Below are 23920 nucleotides of genomic sequence, written 5' to 3'. Positions count from 1 at the left end.
TAATTTATATTCAGAGAAGAGAGAAAGAAAGAGGGAAAAAGAGGAGTCCATCGGGCCTGCGATTTTATTCTCAATCAATAACATTTGCATCCGCCTGGCTGAACTGGCGAGTCACGAAATCAGGTGAATGATAGCGACTAGCCTCGTCAGGGTCGGAAAGGCGGCGATGCGTGGTCTCCGATTAGCAACTCAAGCCGTCCTGGCGCGCATCTGGGAACGTAAATAAACCAGGGCTACCGTTTTCGGGAGAGATTTCGCACGCCGAGACAGCTGTACGCGCGATAAACACTCGAAATGAGAATGGAGGTCGAGGACAAAGAAGGACGCGGTCGACGGAGAAGCGTGTGTCGACCCGACTAAAACGACCGGCGATGGAGACCGGGAATTCCAGAAACGCGCGCGTTTCTCAAAGAGTCACCGGCGACGCTTCCTTCGAGAATGGGAAGAGAGAGGAACGGGACGGGGGAGAAAGGAAACCGCGGCGACGTGTTCGAGGATTTATTAAGGAGACACCCGAATCTCTTCCCGCCGCAGTCCGGAATCCCGAAACCGTTAAAAAGATCGCCTATCCTCTCTCGCCTCCGTGGCGGATGTGCACGGTGGTCGCGAATTTTAATGCAGATGCCGTGTGATCGTGTAAATATCGCTTAGCTGGAAGGGGACGATCGTTAGAAGGAGCCAGCCTCCTAGCCAGGCCCCTCCACATCCTAATAACGATTAAACATCCCCGCGCTAATTGGCAATTATAGGGCACGGACTGGAGAGGACTTCGCTTCTTGTGCTCTCTGCCTTTCCCTCTCCGCGTATCCCGCAATTGGGAAAAGGACGACACAAGGAGCGAAGATCGGGTCTATCCCTGATGGTAGGTACAAAAAACGCTGCATCTCGCGACTAACACTTTCGTATACCTGTCCCCCTGTGTGCGCGAAGAGGGAAGAGGCAGAAAGATCGAGGATGGTCACCGGATGGAGAGCGGGTGTTGAGACCGGGAGAGGAGGGGGATAGCATTATAAGCGCGTCCGAGCTGCGAACGCACCAATGCGTTTCGTATAACCATACACACGCATGGAAAGGAGGAGAGGGACGGGGGAGAGGCGAGGTGACGACAGCGAAAACTAGTTTATTTGGAACGCGGCTATAAATTAGGATCAGATCGCCACGAGATAAGAGAGTACCGGCTAACACCCGGTTTCCTCCGAAAAGACGACCCTCCTCACCCCTTTATCCTCCGCCCTCATTCCTTCTCGCCGGCCTTTCTACTCCGCGTCCACGTCGTGGCATCCCACAAAGACAACGACGACGGACGTTTTTCGCAGCTTCGATGCGTCGCCCTGGCTTCGCTCGTGATTCTCTCGAATCTCCGTCACCTTGTATCGCACAAGCGATATTTCGGAATAATTTTTCACATTTTCGCAACTCTCGTCCCGCCTAAGCGTTTTAAAAATTTTGTATTTTATATTTATTTCAATTTATCGCGAAAATTATTTTTCAACATTCTTTGTATTTGAATCAAATAAATCTGAAATATTCGTTCTCGGCTCAACGTTATCTATATTTATGCAGATAAAGATCGATATAAATTTTCCACGCAATAATTTCCATCTTGTCGAACGGATCCTCATCGGCTACAGATGGCGGAGAGAGTTGAAAGAGCGCCGCTTGGCTCGAAGTGCTCTCAAATTGACACAAGTAGAAACCGGAAAATATATTTTCGCAGGAAGAGCGATCCGGGGCTCTTTTACGATTTCGACGAATCAGATAACCTTCAAAGACTCGCGCTCGTACCGCGAGAAACGTTTTACGGATACCTCGGGAGAATTCGCCGAGAAGAACGAAGGAGAATGTGACCGAGGAGGGTAAGCCCTGGAGATGAATCCCGCGAATCGTTTGTAAGGAAACGAGCGAACAGCCGTTTCGACCCTCCCTTTATTCACCGGCCGCGAATGAGAAGACGAAGACTCCGGCTTTCCCGGAGATGCTTTAACGATCGCCTCTTGACTATCGCAGACAATCGCTTCTTTATTTTTCCGCCCGACTTATCGACTCGCAAACAAATCCCATACTAAAAAATACGTTTGTCCCACGATCGTTTACTCGACATTCCCTTCGAATTGAAATTTGGTGGAACGATGGAGCGGCTTTTCATTCACAAAGCTTCTTTTGAATAAAATAATGAGATTTTCGTACAATTTATACGCGCGATAAATTTGTACGTAAATCGTTCTCATCTGATGCGACATATGCAATTTAGATAAAATTTACAACGCGACTGTGGTCAGCGTTGGCACTTCTTACGAAAGCTTCAAGGTGTCCATCTTAAGCTTAAAGAGACCTAAACACGAGACCGGACCGAACTCGTCCGTTCGGTCACCAACGCGACAGGTTGAGGTGTGTCCGAGTATATATTTCCAACACACATGTGGGCGCGCACATATACATACGTAAGAAGCTACGGTCGACCTACGATGTGGTAAGAGAAAGACGCGGTTAGCCAGTGGTGATTCCATTCACTGATTGAAATCTCCATCCATTTGTCACTGTCAAGGAGGTGGCGATAGCCTCTTTCTCCCTATTTCTCTATCTATCTCTCTCTCTCCCTCTTCAGCTTCTCGACTGTGGGCTACCCACACACGCTACTCCGATGCACGATACCATTATTATTTCAACTCGAGTCGGCCGGCTTAACGACACGCCAATCGACACGCCGGATATTAATTTCTTATCGATTGTTCTTGAGGTGTCCGTGCGCGAGTTTGGCACAACGGAGTTCAACAACAGTTCAACCGGCGCGCCTTTCGCCGTTCGCGCAAGCGAGAATCCTTGTATCGATTTTCGTGCCGATAAGCCGGTCGGTCATGTACCGTTGCTTCGGACAACTTGCCTTTTTTCTGTCCATTCCCCTCTTCCTCCTTCTCTTTCCTCTGCTCATCTCCGTCGGAGATTTTTTTTCTTTTTACAGTCGACAGTAAATTACGAATATAATTCATTGTGACATTAACGTAACTGTAATATACGGGTCGATTCTGAATTTTGGCGTCGAACTTTTCGTAAAAAATTTGAAATCTTTCGACGCATGTATGCGTATTGTTCGTAGAACAAGGAGCGGCGTCGTAAAAAGCGAAGATCGGCGTAAGCGAAAAAATAATAAAACTGCGACTTACCTTGAGAAAGACCGTTGTTCTGGATCATTGCGTTGGCTCTCTTAAACCGGCGACACGTAGCCGTTACCCATTGATTGCGAGCTGAAACAAAAAACGCATACTTTTAATTCTTTCTTATATTTTTCAAGGAGAGAGAATATTTTTTTTATTCTATACATCGAATAAAGATTGAATCGTCTCATTTGCGGTTTATTTCTTATACAAATACACTGACAATATTTAATTTTAACGTCGAAATTACATTAGATGTCAGTATTCTCTCCACTCACCCTTTGTAAAACGGTTTAAACGCGGTGCTGGCCTCCGTGGGCGGCAAACTGGCAGTGGTTTGATGCTGGTGGAGAATGGAGTTATGTCCGACCGGCGAGCTCTGCAGCCGAGAGCTAAAGGACGACGCGCTACTGGCCGAGCCCGAACTCGTCGATAGATAACCGCTGCCGCCGCCGCCGGGATGAATCGACGCCCCGTACGGATTGTTAGGATTGCCGTTAGTCGCGGCGCCGGTCGCATTGCCACCAGGACAGTAACCACCCGGTGGGCCCTGAATCACTCCGTTCGGCGTGGCCACCTTCATGTTGGGCGGTGTCTGGGGTGGAGTGTCCGTGCCAACCTCGGGAAACCCCGCCGCTGCCGCCGCCGAGGAGGATGCGCTCGAGCTCGAGCCCGACGACGAGTTGGGATTATAATGGAGCTGACTGCCGGACGAGGACGAGAGCAGACCGCCGTATCTCGCGGCCATGCCTGTGAAGGGCGCCGTCGCTGCCGCCGACGGGCTCATCCCGGCCGAGGAGGGTAGAGCGAACGAACTCCCCAAGTTTCCGCCGCCACCGGCGCCGACGCCGCCACCTCCGGCGCTACCGCCTCCCACCATACTTGCTGAACCAAGCCACGAATGTCGCGTGTCAGTCTGAATCATGTCTTGACGAGGCATGTGATATTGGTTCTGTTGCGGGTAGTGTTGCTGATGATGCTGATGATGATACTGCTGATGATGAGGATGCGAGGGTGGTGGCGGTGAACCGAGCCACGAATGTCGCGTGTCAGTCTGAATCATGTCTTGACGAGGCATGTGATATTGGTTCTGTTGCGGGTAGTGTTGCTGATGATGCTGATGATGATACTGCTGATGATGAGGATGCGAGGGTGGTGGCGGTGTCTTGCACGCTGCCGTGTCCGCTAAAGACCAAATTTTCGGTTTTGTCGCGGGTATTGGTACACCGCCCGCGCTACAATCCGGCTTGATACCCTCGTCCTTTAGATGATCCTCGCCGCCAAAGCCTTGATGGTGATGGTGGTGATGTTGCATCGCGTGATGAAACGGATGCTCGCTTCGTCGACGATCGTCCTCGAGATCCAGATCGTCCTCGTCGTCGAGGTCCTTCTCATGCTGCAGGAGTTCCGCTTTCACGTGCCTCATTGGCTCTGAAAATGATATCAAGGGAAGATTATTTGTAGACTTATAAACTAAACGTGGATTCGGCAAAACATCAATAATAATACGAGATATTCTGGCACGAAATTGTGCGTCGTGTTTGTCACGCCAAAGACGGTTCGCGAAAGTGGATACAGGCCGGGAATATAGGCATTAATGGTTTATAATGCTCGACGCGCGCGAGAGCGAGACGTAGAACGCAACGTAACGGGATTCCGTCGTCGTGAAGGGTCGTCGAGCGGCGCGAGAGTGGCGGATATCTCCCTTACGCCCCTACATAGTTAAGCTGTAAGGGATGCTGTGAAAAAAGGGGAAGCGAAGCCTTCAACCACTTTGGGGCGCGAGAGATTTCAGTTTCCCTTCGGGACAGCATGCGGGGAGGATGCGCGGGAGAAAGATGGAGCGTCGTATCCCTCTCCTTTTTCTCCGATCTCTCCCTGTCCCGTCGTCTCTCGGGGCGCTTCACGGATCGTCCCGAGCGTCTGCCAGCCAGGCAGCCACCGAGCCAAGCCAGCCAGTCAGTCAGGGGTGAGAATTTCATTAAGAGGTTCGAATGTGTCGGCAGAGGGTTTACTTGATGGGTCGTCAAGCGATAATTCCCAAGCTCGAAGGGCGTGCTGCTATACTCTAGAGTGCGAAAGAGAGAGAGAGAGAGAGAGATGTGGAGAGGTTGCGAGAGAGAAAGAGAGAAAAAGAGAAAAGGAGAGAAAAAAAAAGAGTTTCGGTTTAGGGCGCATGCACACCCCCTTATAAAGGGAGCCTTATGGACCAACTAAATAGATACTACCGTCGAGTCCACAAGTGGCTCTTTAACTTTTGACCCTCTTTTATCAGACGTTAATCTCATAATCTTCGCGCCGTGTGGGCAGATTCCGTGTTTAAATTGAATAACTAAATTGTATTTACGTTTACGGTTTCGGATTCGGATTCATACCCGCGCACGAGACAAAAGTTTATAACAATAATTTTTCTATTTTCCGATGTTATACCTATATCCTATTAATTCGTGAAACAAACCAAACTTTTGTCCGTGTTCCGACTTTACGTAACAATAGCGGACTCGAGAAGCCGAGAGCTCGAATATATTCCGCCTGAATACGAATATTTCAACCTTCGCCGCATAGGTAGCTGACAGTTCGTGTGACCTATCTTCCTCAGACTCGGCGTAGAAATTCATGAACGCTCCCGAAAGCTCCCCTTTGAATTTCTAAAGGTCACCGGCACGTACGTATATATTCGTCTTTCACAAGCAAAGTGTCGATACACACACACACACACACACACACACACACGCGTTCTTGCCAGTTTTATTTAAGAAGGGAAAAACCGCGAAATTTTAGACGTAAGACGCCTGCTTTCACGAGAGAGAACCAAGAGCGGCAAATCAATTTCCCGTCGGTTCTCGTCAAGCCTTTTCCAAGCCGGCGCGCATCGTCGGAGCGCTGCTCACCTCGGTCTTTTGAAATTACGAGCCATTGCAGGACGCGTGACGCAGCACGACAGGACCTGGATATCCTGGCTATCGGGAGAGAGACCGAGATGACGAGAACGCATGAGAAAGAGAGAGAGAGAGAGAGAGAGGAGAGAGACTCTATATTGGCCAATGTGCGGTGGGGTAATGGTGGCCATAGGAGGGTCCGTACCATTCGTCTCGCCGCGGGCGCCGATACATCACCGTACCTCGAACCAGCGCGTTCTCCCGCACGTGTATCTATATACAGTTCACAGTGTATATATACTATATATGTATATATGTATATACATTCACATATATACATATATGTACACATATAGATCCCGGAGTGTATATGGTTCTACGGATGGCTACTCAGCCCAGGCGCACCCTCTCCCTCTTTCGCGCACGCATACAATTACGCGCTCCTCTCGCTGTGTTTATGCACGTATACGACTCCTACCTACACGCTCGCGGCAAGCTCACGGATGAGCAGCCCGGGTCCAGAGCCCAGGGTACCAATACCAACGGCCGTCGGCCCGGTCCACCGGGGGACCGAACTGAGGGCCATTAATCTCTTCGCGCGGCAACCCGCAACCTGTCACTGTGTTTACCCACATGTGAACCATTATGTCCGCCCCCGCAATATAGAACTCGCTCCGCGCCGCGCTCCGCTGCGAATTCCTAACTCGCCGTTTCCGGTCGCCGCGCCAAGAAATGCGACTGCGGGATGCCCTCGATATCCCAACCGCAATTTGGGAAACGGATCCAAGCGGGCATTAAGCGGATCCTTAATAGCGCGTATGGCGCGCTTGCGGTGAATCGAGAGCCGGGATGCGAGTCGAAATTTGCAACTTCGTATTTTGAAATCGTTCGCTGTCGACGAAATTGTCGAGTGTTCCACAAAAGCTTGGATTTGAAGAACGAATCGATGCGAACGACAAAAAGAGAGATTTATTGGAGCAAAGATATTTATTCAAAAAAGTCCACGAGCGCAATGTTCATATTTTTCCTCAAAAGAAGGTTTAAAAAATTTTTTGAAATGGTTGTCGCGATTGTCTAAAGCACAGTTATAAGTTCGACTTGCATTGTATGCGATATGCACGCTTGCGCAATACGAGAAATACCAGCTGATGGGTATTCGATATCGGAGAACCTAGTCACGCGAGGTAAACACGCCATCGACACATTCCGGAGTCAAAGAGATCGGCTCGCCCTGCTCGCCGGACCTACCTTCGAGAAACGATACCAACAATACTTCTCGCAATATCGATAATCGGACGTTTCTAACGATAGAAATTTCCTGATAGCACCGACGACGATGACGTTATCGCGAATATTGTGCCGACGCTTTTCTCGGACGAGTCTTTTAAGCACAGGCGCGGCTGGCTAGTCGTCTCGAATATTATTACTATCGGTGTTTCTGCCGTTGCGACGTTAACAGACACGCCTATCATTTCATTCCATTTCACAGTTTGCAACCTTGTTAGCGGCGCGAACGGCAAACTAGGATCTCGCGTGTCAATCGTAAGATCTCGCAGCGCGCGAATTTTCTAAATAGCTCTCGCGGGTTCGCGACGTGAAAACGTGACGGCTTCGTATATCGAGACAGTGTCTCGCCGAATAACGAATTCTGATAATCCAGGGTGTCCACTCGTTAGAAAAATGTGGAAAAAATTGAAAAAACTGGGAATTCTTATGGAATTTTATTGGGACTCAGGAATTTTTTTCAAAAATTCTCTCTTTGATTGAATTTTGCTTTTACATTGTAAGCAATTGGTATTTGCCGATAAACTAAATAGTGAATTGTCTGTTTAAAATATATATCTATATTTCTCTGTATGTGTTTTTATATATTCAATGTCTTAACAAAATGTTGAATACGCAATAAATATTCTTTATTATAGTTTTTAGTGATAAAAAAATGAAATGCTAGTGAAAAATGTTCATCTTATGAAAACAATTAATTTTTTTTTCTATATATTTGCAAATCAAGCACTTGAAAAGTGGCTCTGAGTTTTTCCTTCATATGAGTAAAAAGCATTAGAAAAACCAAAAATATAATAAAAAAACTTATTTTAGAAAGTTGCACCAGAAAATCCTTAAAACATTCTCTTTATCTGGAATTTTGTACAAAAATACTTGAAAGATCAGGAAATTTTCAAAGAATTTTTTTACAAGATTCGGGTAGACGCCCTGTGATACCAGATGCGCTCATGATAGAAAAGAGAAAAAAACTTACCGGTATCATCGAGGCCTCGTCTCGCCTCTTCGCCGACTCGGTCGCTTCTGTTATCCGCCACGAGATCGTCCTTTTCCTTATTATCCTCGGAATCGGAGAGCACGGCGTCGTCGTCGTCGTCCGTCTTGTTCTTCGGCTCCCACGTCATCTTGTTCTCCTTTTTGAGACGTCTCCGCGCGTTCGCAAACCAAGTCGAGACTTGAGTCAACGTCATCTTCGTGATGATAGCCAGCATAATCTTCTCGCCTTTCGTCGGATACGGGTTCTTCTTGTGCTCGTTCAGCCAAGCTTTCAAGGTCGCCGTCGATTCTCTCGTGGCATTCTTCCGTCGCGCGGCCAGATCGTAACCGGCGCTGTATCTGAAAAAGACAACGGCAGCTTACAATGAGATCGTCCCTGAAAACCCTTGAAAAAATTTCGTTACGCGCGGGTGAACAGCGGCTTGTAAACAGGAAGTGCAATTCAAGGGAAGCCGAGATGTAGAGAGCGCTCGGTAAATCGTAGATAAAATATTTGCACGCGTCTCTCTTATATTTCACATATTACTAATTAACATAACACGTTTATCGGCATGTATACTGATCACTCGATCATCTATATATCTTATTTATTTAAAGAAATTAAAAAAAAAAAAAATACACAAAAATCGACACATCCCTTAATAAATGTCAAACGCGTTATTAACGATTGAATAATCGCCATTAAGCAACGTTCGCCGCTTGCCTGCCTGCCACAGAAGGTAACTATTGTTCCATATTTGTCGAAACGGGCCACCCCACTCGAAAAGTGGTATCGTGTCGAGGGTGCGAATTCCCTGCAGATTTTGGCGAGTCCGAAGTGCTCTGCACGAGCCCTCGGCTTTCCTAGATCTGTCTTTGTCTCTCTCTGTTTCTTCCTTCTCTCTACATCTCTCTCCCTTTTCTCTCCGCGCCTTGCTCGACATCAAACCCCTCTGGGATAGACGGACGGAAGGGGGGCATCCTACTGGGTCGAGGGGTGATACTCCGGCAAATATATACGGGGAATAAACCCCCAGCGGCGACGTGATTCCATCGTGCACCCCCGGCACTCACTCGCCGTAATGGCGATTCGATCGATCCCCTCTCGCCCACCCCCTCTCACTCGGTCTACCTCCCTTCTCCCCGGCGAAGAACCCGGTGCGCGAGTATGTTATAGGTGGATACTGTTATATACTACAGGCTAAAATACCTATCGACGATCCATCGGCTGTGAAACGACGGCGGAGGCACAGCGGGTTCACGATGGTGGTGATGGTGGTGGTAGTAATGGTTAGCAACGATGTTTTGCCTCGAGCGGAACGCATCGAGACTGTTGCTCGTCGATGGTTGAGGAAAATCTCGATATCGCAATTAAATCGTGATCGAAAGACTAATAATGAAAAGCAACGCCAATTACATTTATGACACTCGTGAATTTTGTAGGGAATATAATAAAGATGAAGAGGAAATATAATTTACAAGACACGGTTTCGAAATAATTTAAGCGAAAGATCTCGTTGAAGCGCGATGTGACGACATCGATCAAACGGTCAATTTACTCAATTTACGATCTGGCAGTTCCCAGATGTTGCGTACGAAAATAATCACAATAGCGGGTTCTCTATTTTTGCTGCGGCGAGCGATCGTTATCGAATAGCGATTGAAAACAGCGTTAAAAATAAACGTTGTCAAGTCCCTATTTCCGTTTCATGTAATCGAATTAAACGAGTGCGCCGTTCAAATCATTGGAGAAATCGTTTGATTACAGGAAGAAGCTGAAGAGTGAGAGACAGAGAAAGAGAAAGAGAGAGAGAGAAAGAAACAAACGGAAATCGAGGTAAATCGAGCGAATGGCGAATGATTAGATTCTCGCTTTCACTCAACGAGCACAAGGTTGCGCAACCCCCTTCCACACCCTCCGACTAACACCGCGATCCGTATCCGAGATTGCCGAGATGACCGCGTCCCGACGGGGATGGAAGCAGCAATCCGCAGGAAGCTGACTCGAAGAAGGTGGAGGACGTTTCACCCTCTATTAAACTCCCTCGTACAAGGGAAAGGCGGCCGCCGGGATACGCCGCCGGTAAAACGAGCCTCTTCTCGACTTCTACGTTTCTTTCCCTTTTTTTTCCTCTCTTCTCTCCGACTCGCGTTCCTCCTTTGCTACTACTATCGCAAAAAAGCGGCCATGTCCTTAAAGAAGGAGCTTTATCGATTTCGATAGGCTTCCGAGTTCATCGCCGAAGCGATTCGCGAAGGACGAAACAATAAAATGCACGTATGTATTATATTATGCGATAGATATATTCGAGACACTTTAGTTTTTCCTGCGCGAAACAGAACGAAAAAAATTTTTTAAGCTTCTCGTAAATTACAAACGAATTTTATAAAGCATTATGACATGAACTTTTTATGTCCATGCTTCAATTAGACGACGCTAGAAATTTAAAAAATAAAGAATTTATGAAGAGAAAATAGATTCGTTTGGAATAGTCTGCGTGTCGAGTGTCGGCGAATTTTTTTCCGCAAATTTTTCGCCCCACATTACAAAAATTACGCGTCTCGCAGTGCGAGAAAACGTGACATTCTGGCGAAAAAGAGAACCGTGTCGAATCAGAGACCCGTCAGAAATCGACAGAGGCCGACGAGCTGACTTCTAGATACAATCAAGCTTCGCCCCCTTCATTAATATGCGCAATTTCGACTACCTCCCACACGTCCGACTCCCGCGCCGCGCAATTATCTACATACACAACGAGTCAACTCTCTCTCTCTCTCTTTCTCTCTCTCGGCATTTACATACTAAGTGTACCGTTGCGTGCAGAGAGGGAATCGCTCGGATTGCGTATCGACGTGATCGCGCGTCTCGTATATACGCGAACGGTCGCGATGTGGATGCGACGACGAATGGGAGCGAGATAAAAACTTGACAGATGCGCGACGAGCACAGTCCAATTTCTCCCTTCCTCTTTTTCTCACAACGCGGTTGGTCCGCGAAAAATTTTACCGTTATTCTTGATACTTTTGATCGTACAATGATGCCAAAGATTTTATTTAAAAAATCGAAAATGCGCAAATATATAAATGTATAGCGATATACATATAAGGAGGAAGAGAAAGGAGGGAAAAAGATGCACTCAGATTTTGCGATCTGCATTTCTTTACATTGGCGAGTACGTGTAATAAACGTTAGGATCTTTAAACATCGATAAATTAAACGCCTTGGATTTATCCGTTCTAAAGGATTGCGTTACGCGCTCGTAACGCGAAAGTTCACGGATCGGCAAGTGTGAATAACACTATCTACCATCGTATAAAACTCCTCGACACGACTCTCTGTTGATGGTGAGGCATAAACCGTGCGACAGGCGTCCTTGGAGAACTCGACGCGTACGAGTTTTTAACGCGCGACTTGTCGTACGTACGAATCGAATGTATCTCGACGCTTTCGTGTGAATTTCAATTAATCCCGGCGCTTCGAGTGACTTATTTGTAAAAGTATCATCGGTTTTAATCCGCAACTAACCGTAAGCAAATAGAAACGAATAACTTTCTTATTATCAGTCGATCGCTTGATCGAAAGGCCAATAATTGAACGTTGACGTCAGATGCATCGCGATATCGGATTCAGCAAATTGATTTCGCGCAACCACGAGATAAGGATCGCATCGCCGCTCGTATTTTCGTATAGGTCGGGGATCAACGTCAATTTAGAAGTGCGATACATACTTCGCTCGTGGGAGTGAAAGGGAGCGAAGAGAAGCGGTGTTATATATGCGAAACGAAATTGGCGGCGGATGACGGGAGTGTGGGGGAACATGGGGTGGGGGGAGGGGGAAGTGAAACGGCAAGATCGTCGAATACCTACGACGGCTAATAACGATGTGAAAGGGTGCGTAGAGGAGCGCGTAATACTAGACACTGGCGGCACTCGAGCGACTCATTAGAGGCTTTGCATATGGTGGCGTCAACCTCGAAAGGTTAACCAATATTGGCAGAACGCGCGTAATTACGTCCTCGAACCTCGTATAGCCATATATATATATATATATATATGTATATAGATAGCTTCAATAGTTACGCCCGGCTTCGGATGCGCAAACGTTTCCTACCCGACCAACCAGCCAACCTATAGTCTCTCTCTCTCTCTCTCTTTCTCTTTGTCTCCCGTACATAGCATCTGCTTCGCCGACAAGATCCGCCCCCCGCATTCGCGTTCTACGATGAACCGATATGCTGTCTGCGTCTAATCATCGGAGGTTTCTCCTACGCGTTGTTCCAAGACAAGAACAAGCGAGGTAGATGCTTTGATAATCCACAAAACATAGCGCAATATCGGAAGGAAGTAAAGCAGCATCGAAATATTTTCTAATTTTGTAGTGATCATTATTTTTTAAATTAAAATACGAGGGTGATGTCTTGTTTTGGGCCCGTTCTCGAAATATCGCATCTGTACTCGATTTTAATCAAACTGTAAGAATGTGAGAATCTCGACTGTTTACTTTGTCGATCGATGAAGTGTATCTTGTACATATGTGTATTTTGTTTTATACGTCGAGCGATTTTTCTAGAATTACACCGGTTTAGGCATCTTTCTCTGGACGGTATAGATAGAAAAGACGCGGATAAGTGATCGCTGCTATGGGAAATCAAAGGGAATAGTCGAAGAGAAAAAGGCCGCGCATTTCTATGATCCCAACATAGTCAACGTTCGTACGCGCGATCATCGAATAAAAAGCGGTATCTCCCGATTGGGCGGAAATTAAGTTAGTACCATACGCAATGCCCTATCTTTCAATGGGTAAAAAGAACGACGGCGTTCAACTGTACGGCTCTCTCCATCAAAGCGATACAAGATTGACTGTATATTTAACGATCCGAAAGAGAAGAAACTTTTCTATGTCACATTTGTCACATCACGTATTGTATCAATAATGTTTTGTTACTAAAAGCTGCACGACAAATCTATCCCTGCCATTGAAATTTCCATTGATGTCTTAAATATTTGCTGTATCATCTTATTGCACATGGAGAGAGCAGACGCGCTCATTCATCATCCAATAATAAATAACAGGACGCAGAATGAAGCTCGGGTGTGCAATGGCGCGAACGGAGAAGAACAGAGGATTCCATCAATTTACGCGAAGGCAACAGAAAAAAAATAGAGACACTTCAGCCCCCGTTCAAAGTGTCCCCAAAGGAACCCTTTCGCGGGATAGTCGGTAACGACATATTTCTCATTTCCTGTAATCAGAGCGTTCACGCCGGAGCGTCCCAATCGAGTCGCTTCAATTTACGGGCCTCGCGCGCGACGACCCGGGGCACCCTTCCTTGTGTCACCGTACAACAACAACGCAGAGTCCGCAACTTTCAACGCCGCTGATAAAACAATAGCGGTCCGACGGCGTCGAAAGTGAACGGGCGCGTATTAACCCGTTCAAGGGAAGAGGAGCAAAACTCCGGGAGCGGGAGAGGCGAACGACAGAGAGCGGCCTTCGTATTATTAAGCAAGTAAATTAATAGAGGCTTGTCCGGAGAGAGAGTGGCGAGGGAGAGCGAGACAGTAAGGGCGCTGAATTCCACGATAAACAATGCCTACCCGTCGGAGTTTCTCTGGCAGGCGCCGCCACCGCCGCCACCGCCGCCACCGCCGCCGCCGCCGTCGTCGTCGAGCACATGCAGGCTATATACATACAACCCAAACGGGGGTGGCCCCGATGAGGGAGGGAAAACCTCTCGTTGCGTGAGTCACAGCGCGCCTGCCTATGCGTGAACGTCGTGCGCGAGTGTACGCGTATGTATTTGCGCGTGTGTGCTTGCCAGGCGGACACGAGGGTTGCTAAGCGAAGCAAGTAAAGCACCTGTGGGAGCCGACTCGTTCGGAGGATACGGAGGTGGCCGGGGAAGTAGTCGAAAGGGAGTAGACGGATGCGGGGAATAGAGCGTTTGGCAAGGGCGGGAGACAGGGAGAAAAAGAGAAAGAGAGAGAGAGAGAGAGAGAGAGAGCGATTTAGGGTTAGATACAGGGATGAAGATAGAGCGAGAGAGCGACGGAGTTCGAGAGTAGAGCGGAGAGGCCTGGCGAACGGGGCGAGCCAACCCCGGGGAGGAAGCCAATCAATAAACTCACTCACTCGCTCTCCTACGAGAGACCTACTGCTCTCCCTACGCTCGCGATGTGGCGATACCGCTCTCGTCTGTATACGTATATATGTGCACACGTGCGTGTATGTACACACGCGTCCAATCTGGAAGCCCCCATTATATACGCCCACTCGGCTGCCTACAGCCATTTTGTAGCCGTCCGTCGTGTTTGGCCTAACTCGAACGCCGAGGCACCTTCAACCCTAGCCCCCCCCCCTTCCCCTCCCTCTCTTCCTTTCCCCCCTTCGAGTTTGACAGAATCCGGAAATCACGACAGTTAACGATCAAATGTCGATACAAGAATGATTATCGGATGTATTATCATATTAATGTATTTACGCGCGATCGCGACTTGTGTAGGCAGCGAATTATGTATTATACATACATATATTCACTTATCCTTGAAACGAAATTAAATAATACACTATAAGCTAGATAAAAATATCCCATCATATATACATCCGCATTATCGCAGAAAAATTATTCCCCACGTCGGATGTAGTTTCTCTATCGGCGATCGAACAGCGTTACAACTCATCTCGAGAGCCAGGCCGGCGCAATTCTATAACGGTCCATTTCACCTCTCTCTTCAGGTGCGCACGTGCAAGGGGGAGATATTACGGATTCGCGCGATAACGATAACCGTCGTCGCGCGGAAACGCTTCTAGCGGAGTATATACGCGGCGACGCGACCGTGACTCTTGTTTTAATGGCGAGGAGCGCGGAAGGCGAAAGAGGGCCCCCCGGGTGGATAAAGGGGGAGAGACGGTTCGGCGCTCTCCCGGTGGTGGTTTAATCTAATGGAGCCGAGAGACCATGAAACCTGGCGATAAACTTACCCGTAGGCGGCCAGGGTTGGATCGTAAGGGTAGTAACCCGTGGCGGCAGGTTGAAGGGCGGCCGTGCCCCAGGCAGCACCCATGTCCGCCGTCATGCCCATCCCCGTCGCGTCCTTCAGCCCGTACGGATTACCCTGCAAGAGCGTGTGCGATAAGCGTTATAATTTATTTTTAACGTATACATATATCGCGTGTATATAAATTTCCCGATGTTAAATGCGCATCGACATGCTATCCTCTCTTGGAGATTCGTAAAAAAAAGGGATAATTTGATGGAATTGGATAATTCAATCAGTGTCTCACATGACTTGAACATTTTTCGAAAGCTATATAGATTTGCGAAAAATTCTAATTAAATTCTAGTTATAGTTTACGTTCGATACATATTGAGATACGTGAGCGTGTGTGTCTGAAAACCCTTCGGAGATTCGACCCAATCCATCTCAATTTTCGTCGATAGACTGCGACTACAATGAATCGTAATGGTCGTATAAATATAATGCTCGACCTAAACCACCGTATACACTGAGCGGTTTGTAGCCCTAAGAAGATTATACGAGCACGATAAATGTCCCTGAAAGAAATCTTTCAACCATCCTTTACTCTTTCGGTTACCTCGCGACGGATTTAAGAGGCGGGAATGGAAGGTGCGATGCCGCGGGTTAACCAGGCGCGTCCCTAAAACATTGTCACGGACAGACATCGACTTGTTGGTGTATTAATACAGCGCGGTGTCGTCACGAGGCGCATTATAAAGGTGCGCTATAAAAGAGGAGCTACGGGGAGAGGAATTAAGATGGGAATATAAAGGAAGAGAGCGGAAAAAAATGGAGAGAGGGAGAGAGAAAGAGAAAGAATGCAGGTGAGAAAAGGGAAGAAACGCGGCGGCACGTTATGCGGCTCTAATGGTAGCACAATGGGGTGATATTATTAGCGCAACGGCTTAGGAACGGTCTTTGGCGCCATGGAGTTTCGTGTTACATCTAGTCGTCATCGTCGTCGGCGTTCTGATTCTTAATTCTTCGCTCGCCCCTAGCCCGTGTTTCGATTTTCGAAGGCCCTTACGGGTGTCCTTGACTCTCTTCCCGCCTCTCTTCCCGCCTCTCTCTTTCCTTCGCCTCGGCCCTGGTCGAGTGTGGCTCCGGCACACGTATATATATCTCCGTCTTTATTTTCTCCTCTTTTCAGAAGCGGCTTTAATGGCGAACTGCGGGTGGTCCGACGTCGACGCCTCGGACTATTGTTACGGCTGCGCAGTCACACCAGGATCACTGGTCGCTCGGTATAACCGATTATACCGAGCGCGCCTGCATTAAGGTGGCAATAATCGTTGCGCGCGCCCCAAATCTTGCGACGCATGCGAGAGCGCGCATTAGGGAGCGCAAGGTGGCTTTAACTTGACTCCCTAGACTCGGGATAAGCTAATGCAACAGCTCCTATATAGGTTGTTGCCAAAAGCGCGGACACGTACATCCATTCCACGATAAAAATATCCTTAAAAAAATTTTTTTTCTACCATACCATATATATATTATAATCGATAGAGCAATCTATCCTAATTTATTTAAAATATTCACCGTTTGCATATCGATCTCAATCTATATAAAAGGCAAATTATACAACGATATTTATATGGACGTTAGACATGAAATTTTCAAGCAATAGATATTTAAATATTTATATCTGTGCAAAATGGATAAGATATTCCATTTTCTTTTTAATAACCACTCTGCGCACATTGTAAAGGTCTTACGGGGCTCTTATAGGGTATTTTCGACAACCCGCCGCGCCACCCACTTCATTCAATGCTAATCCGATTCTTATTATATTATAATGCTCGTTGAATCAGACCACCGATTTGAATCATCAGAAGCACGTGCTTCCTGCTTAACTGCCCGATAAAAAAGGCTCAAAGGAATAAAGCAAGAAACGCAGAAAAAAATGAATATAACTACAATTAAGCACAAGAAAATATCAATGGATGGCAATTAATAGAATATAATAAAATGATTACATCATTATAATATAAAAGTTTTATGTTTCGCTTCTGGTCACGCAATTGATATTATCAAAAAATTTATGTTAATATTTTATTAAATATATTATATATTATAAATTTATATTAATATTATATAATTATTATTTAATTCATTTATTATTAATTTTACAATCATTAAAGTCACAAATAACATACAGACATATCTAATATCTCATATCTTGTCCACCTATCTGCACAATTATATTTAGAATTGTAAGCAACGTTCGAAAAAGTGTCAAAATTAATCTAGGCTATTAATTAATCGATATCGGCTAATTATACATTTTTCGAATCGCCGTGAGGATGAATACAAGGTTGAATTATAATATATTACCTATGTGTACTTGACGTTTGACGTAAGCGCTATTAGCGAGAATATTGACAAAGCGTCATGATTATTTTTCGCATTTTCTCAAACAACTTCTCGCTAAAAGTCCCGAGAGAGAGAGAGAGAGAGAGAGAGACATAACATAATTATATAATCGTTAGAAAAATATTTTTCTTCGCAATATTCTTCTTATATGTTTTATTCTTGAAGCGTGACATAGTTTTCACCATGCAAAAATAAATGCAATTTTTTATGAAGCAAACAAAGATGTCTCTCTCTCTTACTCTCGCATTTCAGACAAACGATATCGTCTCGATACGAATGATACGGATGGAACTGCTGAAAGGACGGCGTCATCCCTTCGTCAAAATGCTCAAAATTCCCGGCAGTAGGAACGCTTATGGCATTCCGGGCTACATTGTCGTATCAAGCGTGCCGGTGGGTCGCGTGCACCAAATTGCGCCTACGACGTTGAAATTCCACGAACGATTGACCGGCCGGACTGCAATTTATGCCGATAAAGGTGCAAAACTATGACGTCCGTGCGTCGTGGGGTTTCGCTCGGTCTCTCAGGACTATAAACCAATACGCATGAGGGAGGATCGCGCGACGCGAAGGGCATCGCTGCGTTGTGTGTCCTTTGGCTTATCGCGTATCCACGCTCATCGGTCTCAATTACATCGAAACTCGCCGACTCGGAGACGACTATCCCACACAGTACGTCACGTGAAAACACCAACACAACGATGAACTGTGTTATCCACACTGCTATATGACTTGTGTACCGAAAACTACCTAATGGATATGGTATACGTGAGCAAATCTCGTTTCTTTGTAACTTTTGCAAAGATTAAATTTTTCGATGTTTTTTCTTTCAATAAATACGTCAGACATTATTTAGAAGTAATAATGCAACAATAAAATTTTATTATCCTTATTTATAAACAAGATGTAAACAGGAATGTATAAAAAGTACTTTTAATTACAGTTTCAAAAACCAGAAAGTTTGAAGTTCGAAGAAGAAAAATACAGTTGTTTCGCTCTAAGTTTAAAAAAGTATAATTACTTGAAAAAGATGAAGATAAACTTTTATTATTGGAAATGTTCAGAATAAAATAAAAAAATTGAAGCGCGCAGTTTAACTTCGGCCTCTTTTCATTTTTCACGCGATAAATAAATGCTTTCTTTAAATTTATATAAAAAATGAGAAAATTGAAGATATTAAAATGGTATAAGTATATTTATGATATTTTATCATAAATATACTTATACCATTTTCCACGAAAACTCGTGGATACAAAAATACTCAGCAACAGTTTCATAATTCTCGTATAATTCACGGATGTATACGTGCGCAAACTATACGCATACTGCACGTGGCGACATTGCATGCCAAACACGCTTAAGTGCCAATTATTAAAGCGTAACAATCTACGATTAAGAAAGTTACGCGTGTTACGCTTTTCAATGAGCCGTAAAATAACACACGGCATCGTGAATCGGAACATTACGACTTTTGTATTGCAATGAAACACGCGTGCTGCTACAATCGCGAAATGTTGCTATTGTGTGTTACCTGGTTTTGTTGGATGAGTATCCGTTTCGTGCATAATATCACGCTGTCACGCTAATATTATAGGATAGCAAGCACACATTCCCGTTATTAACCAGATCGCTTGACATCTCGCCAAAACGAGCGACAAGACATAATGACGGACATTAAATATGCCGCTTGTATTTTGACGTCGTTGATGTCACGCGCATCATTGATAGTCAATTTGTCATTTTCTATAGCGTTTTAAAGAACCAAGAAAATATAGTTTGCCAATATTCTAATTATTCGTTACTTCGATATTTGGAGATATTTAACCGCATATCTTCATTTTGGTATAGAATTAATAAAGATTAACAAAGTTGGTCAAAAATTATCATCGCAACGACGGCAATGAAATTTTTTTTTACGATTCCAAAAGTATATTGATTTTACTTCACCTATAACCTGCGAAAAAAAGATATGAATTTTCGCAATCGTTTCTATTTCGATTCTACATCGAAAATAGGAATAAAAGTGAGATTCCTAATTTTTTTTCCTACCGTGATAACATATATCTATTTGAAATAAATCTGGGCAGTTTAACCGGAATCTATGCTGTATCTGGAAAAATCTTGAAAATTTCTGAAATAGGACAAATCCGTCAACTGACGAGAAGAGGCTCTCGCGTTTACTGTCGTTCCCCTATCTCGGGCAGTCCTCTTCTCATCCTTCCTCGCGTTCGCGCACTCTCGTCGCCGTGGCATCCCCGGTATAGTTCTCCCGTCTCCCTGTTTCACGGCACATCCCGTGTATTGATTCTATAAACTCGTTCGCATTCTACGCGAGAGCGATGAGTATTCCTCTCCTTCTTTCTCGTCCTTGCAGTTGTCCGCCTCTTCGTCGCCGATTCGTTCGAGAGAAAAAGAGAGAAAAAGAGAGAGAGAGAGAGAGAGAGAGAGAGAGAGGGAAAGATAATCTCACTCGACATGCATTCGCGATGTGTATCGTATACAGAATATTGTATCGTATACGATGACTTTGGTTTAAAAAAAAAAGCACGCCACGATGTTAACAAGAAATCGGAATATTGAAACAAATGTATAGATTATATAAAACATACATCATGCATTTGATATTCTAATTTAAATAACCCACGTTTTTTTTCTTTTTGCATCATACTTGCCACATAGGCGCTATCATCGGTAATAAATATCATTATAATAACGTTAACTGACGTTATTAATATCGATCTGTCTCTTTTTGCAGATTCTCTTTTGCCGCGACAAGCATCCAGATCTAATAACAAATCCGCGATCTAGATCTTAGCGCGCGTTTGCAATCCACCAGATATTTAATTACTGCATTAATCTCGCGACATTATTATCATGTGAAAGTGACTGTGAAATAACACACACAGGACATTTTATAGTGTAGTAAATCTCGACATCTACGTCCGAGATCGTAAATATGTTATGATATCGCTGCGCTCTAATAATAAGTTAATTTGCAGGATAAGTATATCGAGTCGCGATACTCGCGCGTTGCAAGAATATAAAATCGCAGAATTGATCACAATTTTTACGCGACTGTCGTTGAAATAAGGATTGTTCTCTCTTTCTTTTTCTCTCTTTCTCTTTCTCTCCCGTATCGATGTTTATCTGCCAGCTTGTGCTGATTACGCGGCGACATCAAAAAGCCGATGACTTTTTCAGTCGTACAAGCATGACGAAAATGAAAATGTATTGTAGCGATAGCCGTATACGTATCTGATACGTGGTAATGACACATTTACGGCACGTCAATGGCACGCCGCCTCGTGCCATTACGGAAATTGCTATTACAGATAGATTATGTGTGCTACACATATAGCACATTGCTATTATGAAAGTTGATTTTAACGATAATTATACACTCACGCGTACAAAAGTAGTGTTCTCGACAGGTAGGCTAGTTTTTTTATCAAATTGTCATGATATCTCAATTATTCCCCGTGAGTGTCCACTCACACGGTTCATAAATATGCGAATCGTTGCTCTAATTGACTCGTCGCAAGGATTGATTGATGGAGGATCTTTGCGCGTGTGTGGTTTAAAAAAAATTGCGTCTACAAATTTATGTCGTATTACTAATTGCATATGAAAAATGAGAAATGTCTCGGGATGATAAATGCATTCGCGCTGAATTCCGTTACGAGATAAGTCGTGTACAAATTACACGCGATGAATCGCAGCCGGTGTACATCCCCGCGCCATCGAATCGCGATGTAAAACGCGGAACACGATTTCCGACCATATCGTTATTAACTCCGCTGTAACGATTCCTTTTTCCTGGATTTTCTTCTCCGGCGGCGGTTCTATTTCGGTTTCGCCGACCGCTGGCCACGCGAAGAATCATTAATCGACAACGCCGTCTAAAAATGGCCAATTAGTATAATCACCCGATAAATTCAAATTTAATTGGCTGCTGCACTTTCTTCCGATTCGAAACGGCATCGAATACGCTCATCAACGATACGCATGTTCCATTTTCTCGATCACGAAATTCCGGTCACGGGAGAAAAAAATAATCTGATCGTGTTTTTTTAATTTTGTATATCCTACGCAAATTATAATAGAATATCTGTAGTTTCTCCATCCAAGAAAAAAGCCAAATAAACATTATATTTTTAAACAATTCTAATCCATATAATATGTTCAATTCTTTGCAAGATATTCCGAATAAAATGCATACAAATTACATGCATAAAATTTTAATTTTTTTACCATTAAAAATTAAAATGAAAAATATATAGGTATTGTATATTATCAGTATTATAACGTAAAACGGATTTAACGTACATTTTACGAGATTCTTGACAATTCTAAGACAGCCAGGACAGAAGGAACGTGCATTCGGTTGGGAAGAAATCTTTGGTGACGTATGCGCACGAATCCGTCACCGTAGGCAGTCCCTTGAAAACGTAACGAGCGACGCGCCTTCCGCGAAGCGAAACTTAAACGAGATTATCGGCCGCTTCTAAGAGAAAGGGACGCGTGAATAATTTGACGCAGCCGGTACCCGGCAGCCTGCAAAGACGTTCAAATTCCTGAACCGAGGGGCCGACGTCCGAAAGAGGGTACCGTCGACGGGATTCCAAGCTAATTCGCGGCAACACCACGTGCTAATCCGTCTTAAGTTAATACTGGAGGAGCAATAATCGGCCGGTACGCTTAGTACGACGAACCGATCAATCTGCATCCGGCAACGGCCGCTTTACACGTTGTGGAGCACGTTGAAGCGCAGGTCGATCCTTCATAGATCACACGAGGAACTTGTGATATGTTTTAATGTAGTAGAGCATAACTTAAATTAGAGCATGTCAACAGATTGTTGATTGTTTGGGAAAGAATCGATATTAATTCCGGAATAAATATATAATAAAACATATATAATTAAAAATAAAAAATATATAATATTATATAATCAATATATTATATATATAATAAAAATATATAATATACGATATTATTATCTTTTAATTCCCCTATTTTAAATTAATCTTTAGCATAATACTATAAATTTGATGAAGTTTTTTGATATATCACGAACCAGTCAAAAAGATTCACTGAGTGATTAAAAGATTCGAGAAAGATGATTTCAATCGTACTAATTGATATTAAGCTTTTATGGCAAATGTTGGTGTTTTTGAATCTGAAAGATCTGTTGGCTCGAGTATTAAAAATCTCTTCCTGTTTTTCTTTATTAGATTTTCCATTCTCGTAGGACGCAATAACACGCAGTTGTGTGTTAAAAAAAAAAGATGAATCTTACTTGTCAAAAATAAACGTAAACTTACCAATGGCGGGTAGAACGCGGAGCTGTCCATACCGATGCTGGGGTAAGGCCCTTGATCGGTGGTGGATGGTGTCGGCGTGGGATAGGATGAGTAGGAGGTCGCGGTGGGCCCTAGCCGGGGATAAGCGCCCAACGCCAATCTCGCGGCGCTGTCGTACTGACAGCTGCACACCGTCTGCCCCGTCACGGGGTCCGTCATCATGGGCCTGCCGTTCTCGCAGCAACCGGGCCCGGTTGCTGCGCCACCCACGGGGGTCGTGGCGCCGCCAGTGCCCGCTGGCCCGATCCCCGTCGTTGTTGTTGCCGTCGACGAGGGCGACAGGCCCCCCGGACTCAACGCGCTCCCCGATGACATTGCCGGTGACGTTGCCGTCGTTGGCTGCCCACCGCTTACCAGAAGCTGAAAATAGAAATACGGTGGTTAACATAATATAATTGCGCGACATAAACGAATTCCATATATTTCTTCGCGAAATTGCAAAGTTAATTTTTTCCAACTTGTTTCGAGTCAATATATATGTATATGCAATTGTGTGTAGGAGAATTTTATTTTCTTCGGATTCTCATTTTATATTCTCTTTATCTTACAGTACAGATACATATAAATAACACGTAAAATAGTAGCTGCTCGCACACAAATATGCATAAACATATCGTGATAAGGACATACACGTGTACTACATACGCATGTATGACTAGAGAAAAAAATCTATTTTTTTTTTTTTTTCGTTGTCTTTTTAGCCAACTTACATTGCGACTTCCCGATATTTGCAAGCATGAATATGTGTTGAATAGTAAATATTTATACATTTTTTAAAATGCGAAAATTGTAAAAAGACCGATTAGAAGTCAATTCGCAGATGTTGCATATATGTATAAAGTAATAATCTCGAACAATGTGAATTCATTAATTTAA

At 44.7% G+C, this 23920-nt stretch overlaps 1 protein-coding gene across 2 annotated transcripts in view; it reads right to left on the bottom strand.

Moving 5' to 3' along the window:
* Positions 1-23920, bottom strand: part of LOC115239167 (homeobox protein araucan-like) — a 62598-nt gene that overhangs the window by 5756 nt on the left and 32922 nt on the right. For both annotated transcript variants that reach the window (XM_029813535.1, XM_029813536.1), the window contains exons 2-7: positions 23006-23404; positions 15271-15404; positions 8289-8647; positions 4182-4583; positions 3431-4043; positions 3162-3242 (exon numbers count right to left, since the gene is read on the bottom strand). In XM_029813535.1, the coding sequence (XP_029669395.1) occupies positions 3203-3242; positions 3431-4043; positions 4182-4583; positions 8289-8647; positions 15271-15404; positions 23006-23404 (1947 nt within the window). In that variant the 3' untranslated portion in view covers positions 3162-3202. The remainder of the gene's footprint in view (positions 1-3161; positions 3243-3430; positions 4044-4181; positions 4584-8288; positions 8648-15270; positions 15405-23005; positions 23405-23920) is intronic.

Source organism: Formica exsecta, unplaced genomic scaffold (genome assembly GCF_003651465.1).
Source record: "Formica exsecta isolate Colony F162 unplaced genomic scaffold, ASM365146v1 scaffold365, whole genome shotgun sequence".
Taxonomy (NCBI): domain Eukaryota; kingdom Metazoa; phylum Arthropoda; class Insecta; order Hymenoptera; family Formicidae; genus Formica; species Formica exsecta.
Note: the sequence above shows the minus strand (reverse complement) of the source record. Positions and strands in the feature narration are given on the sequence as shown.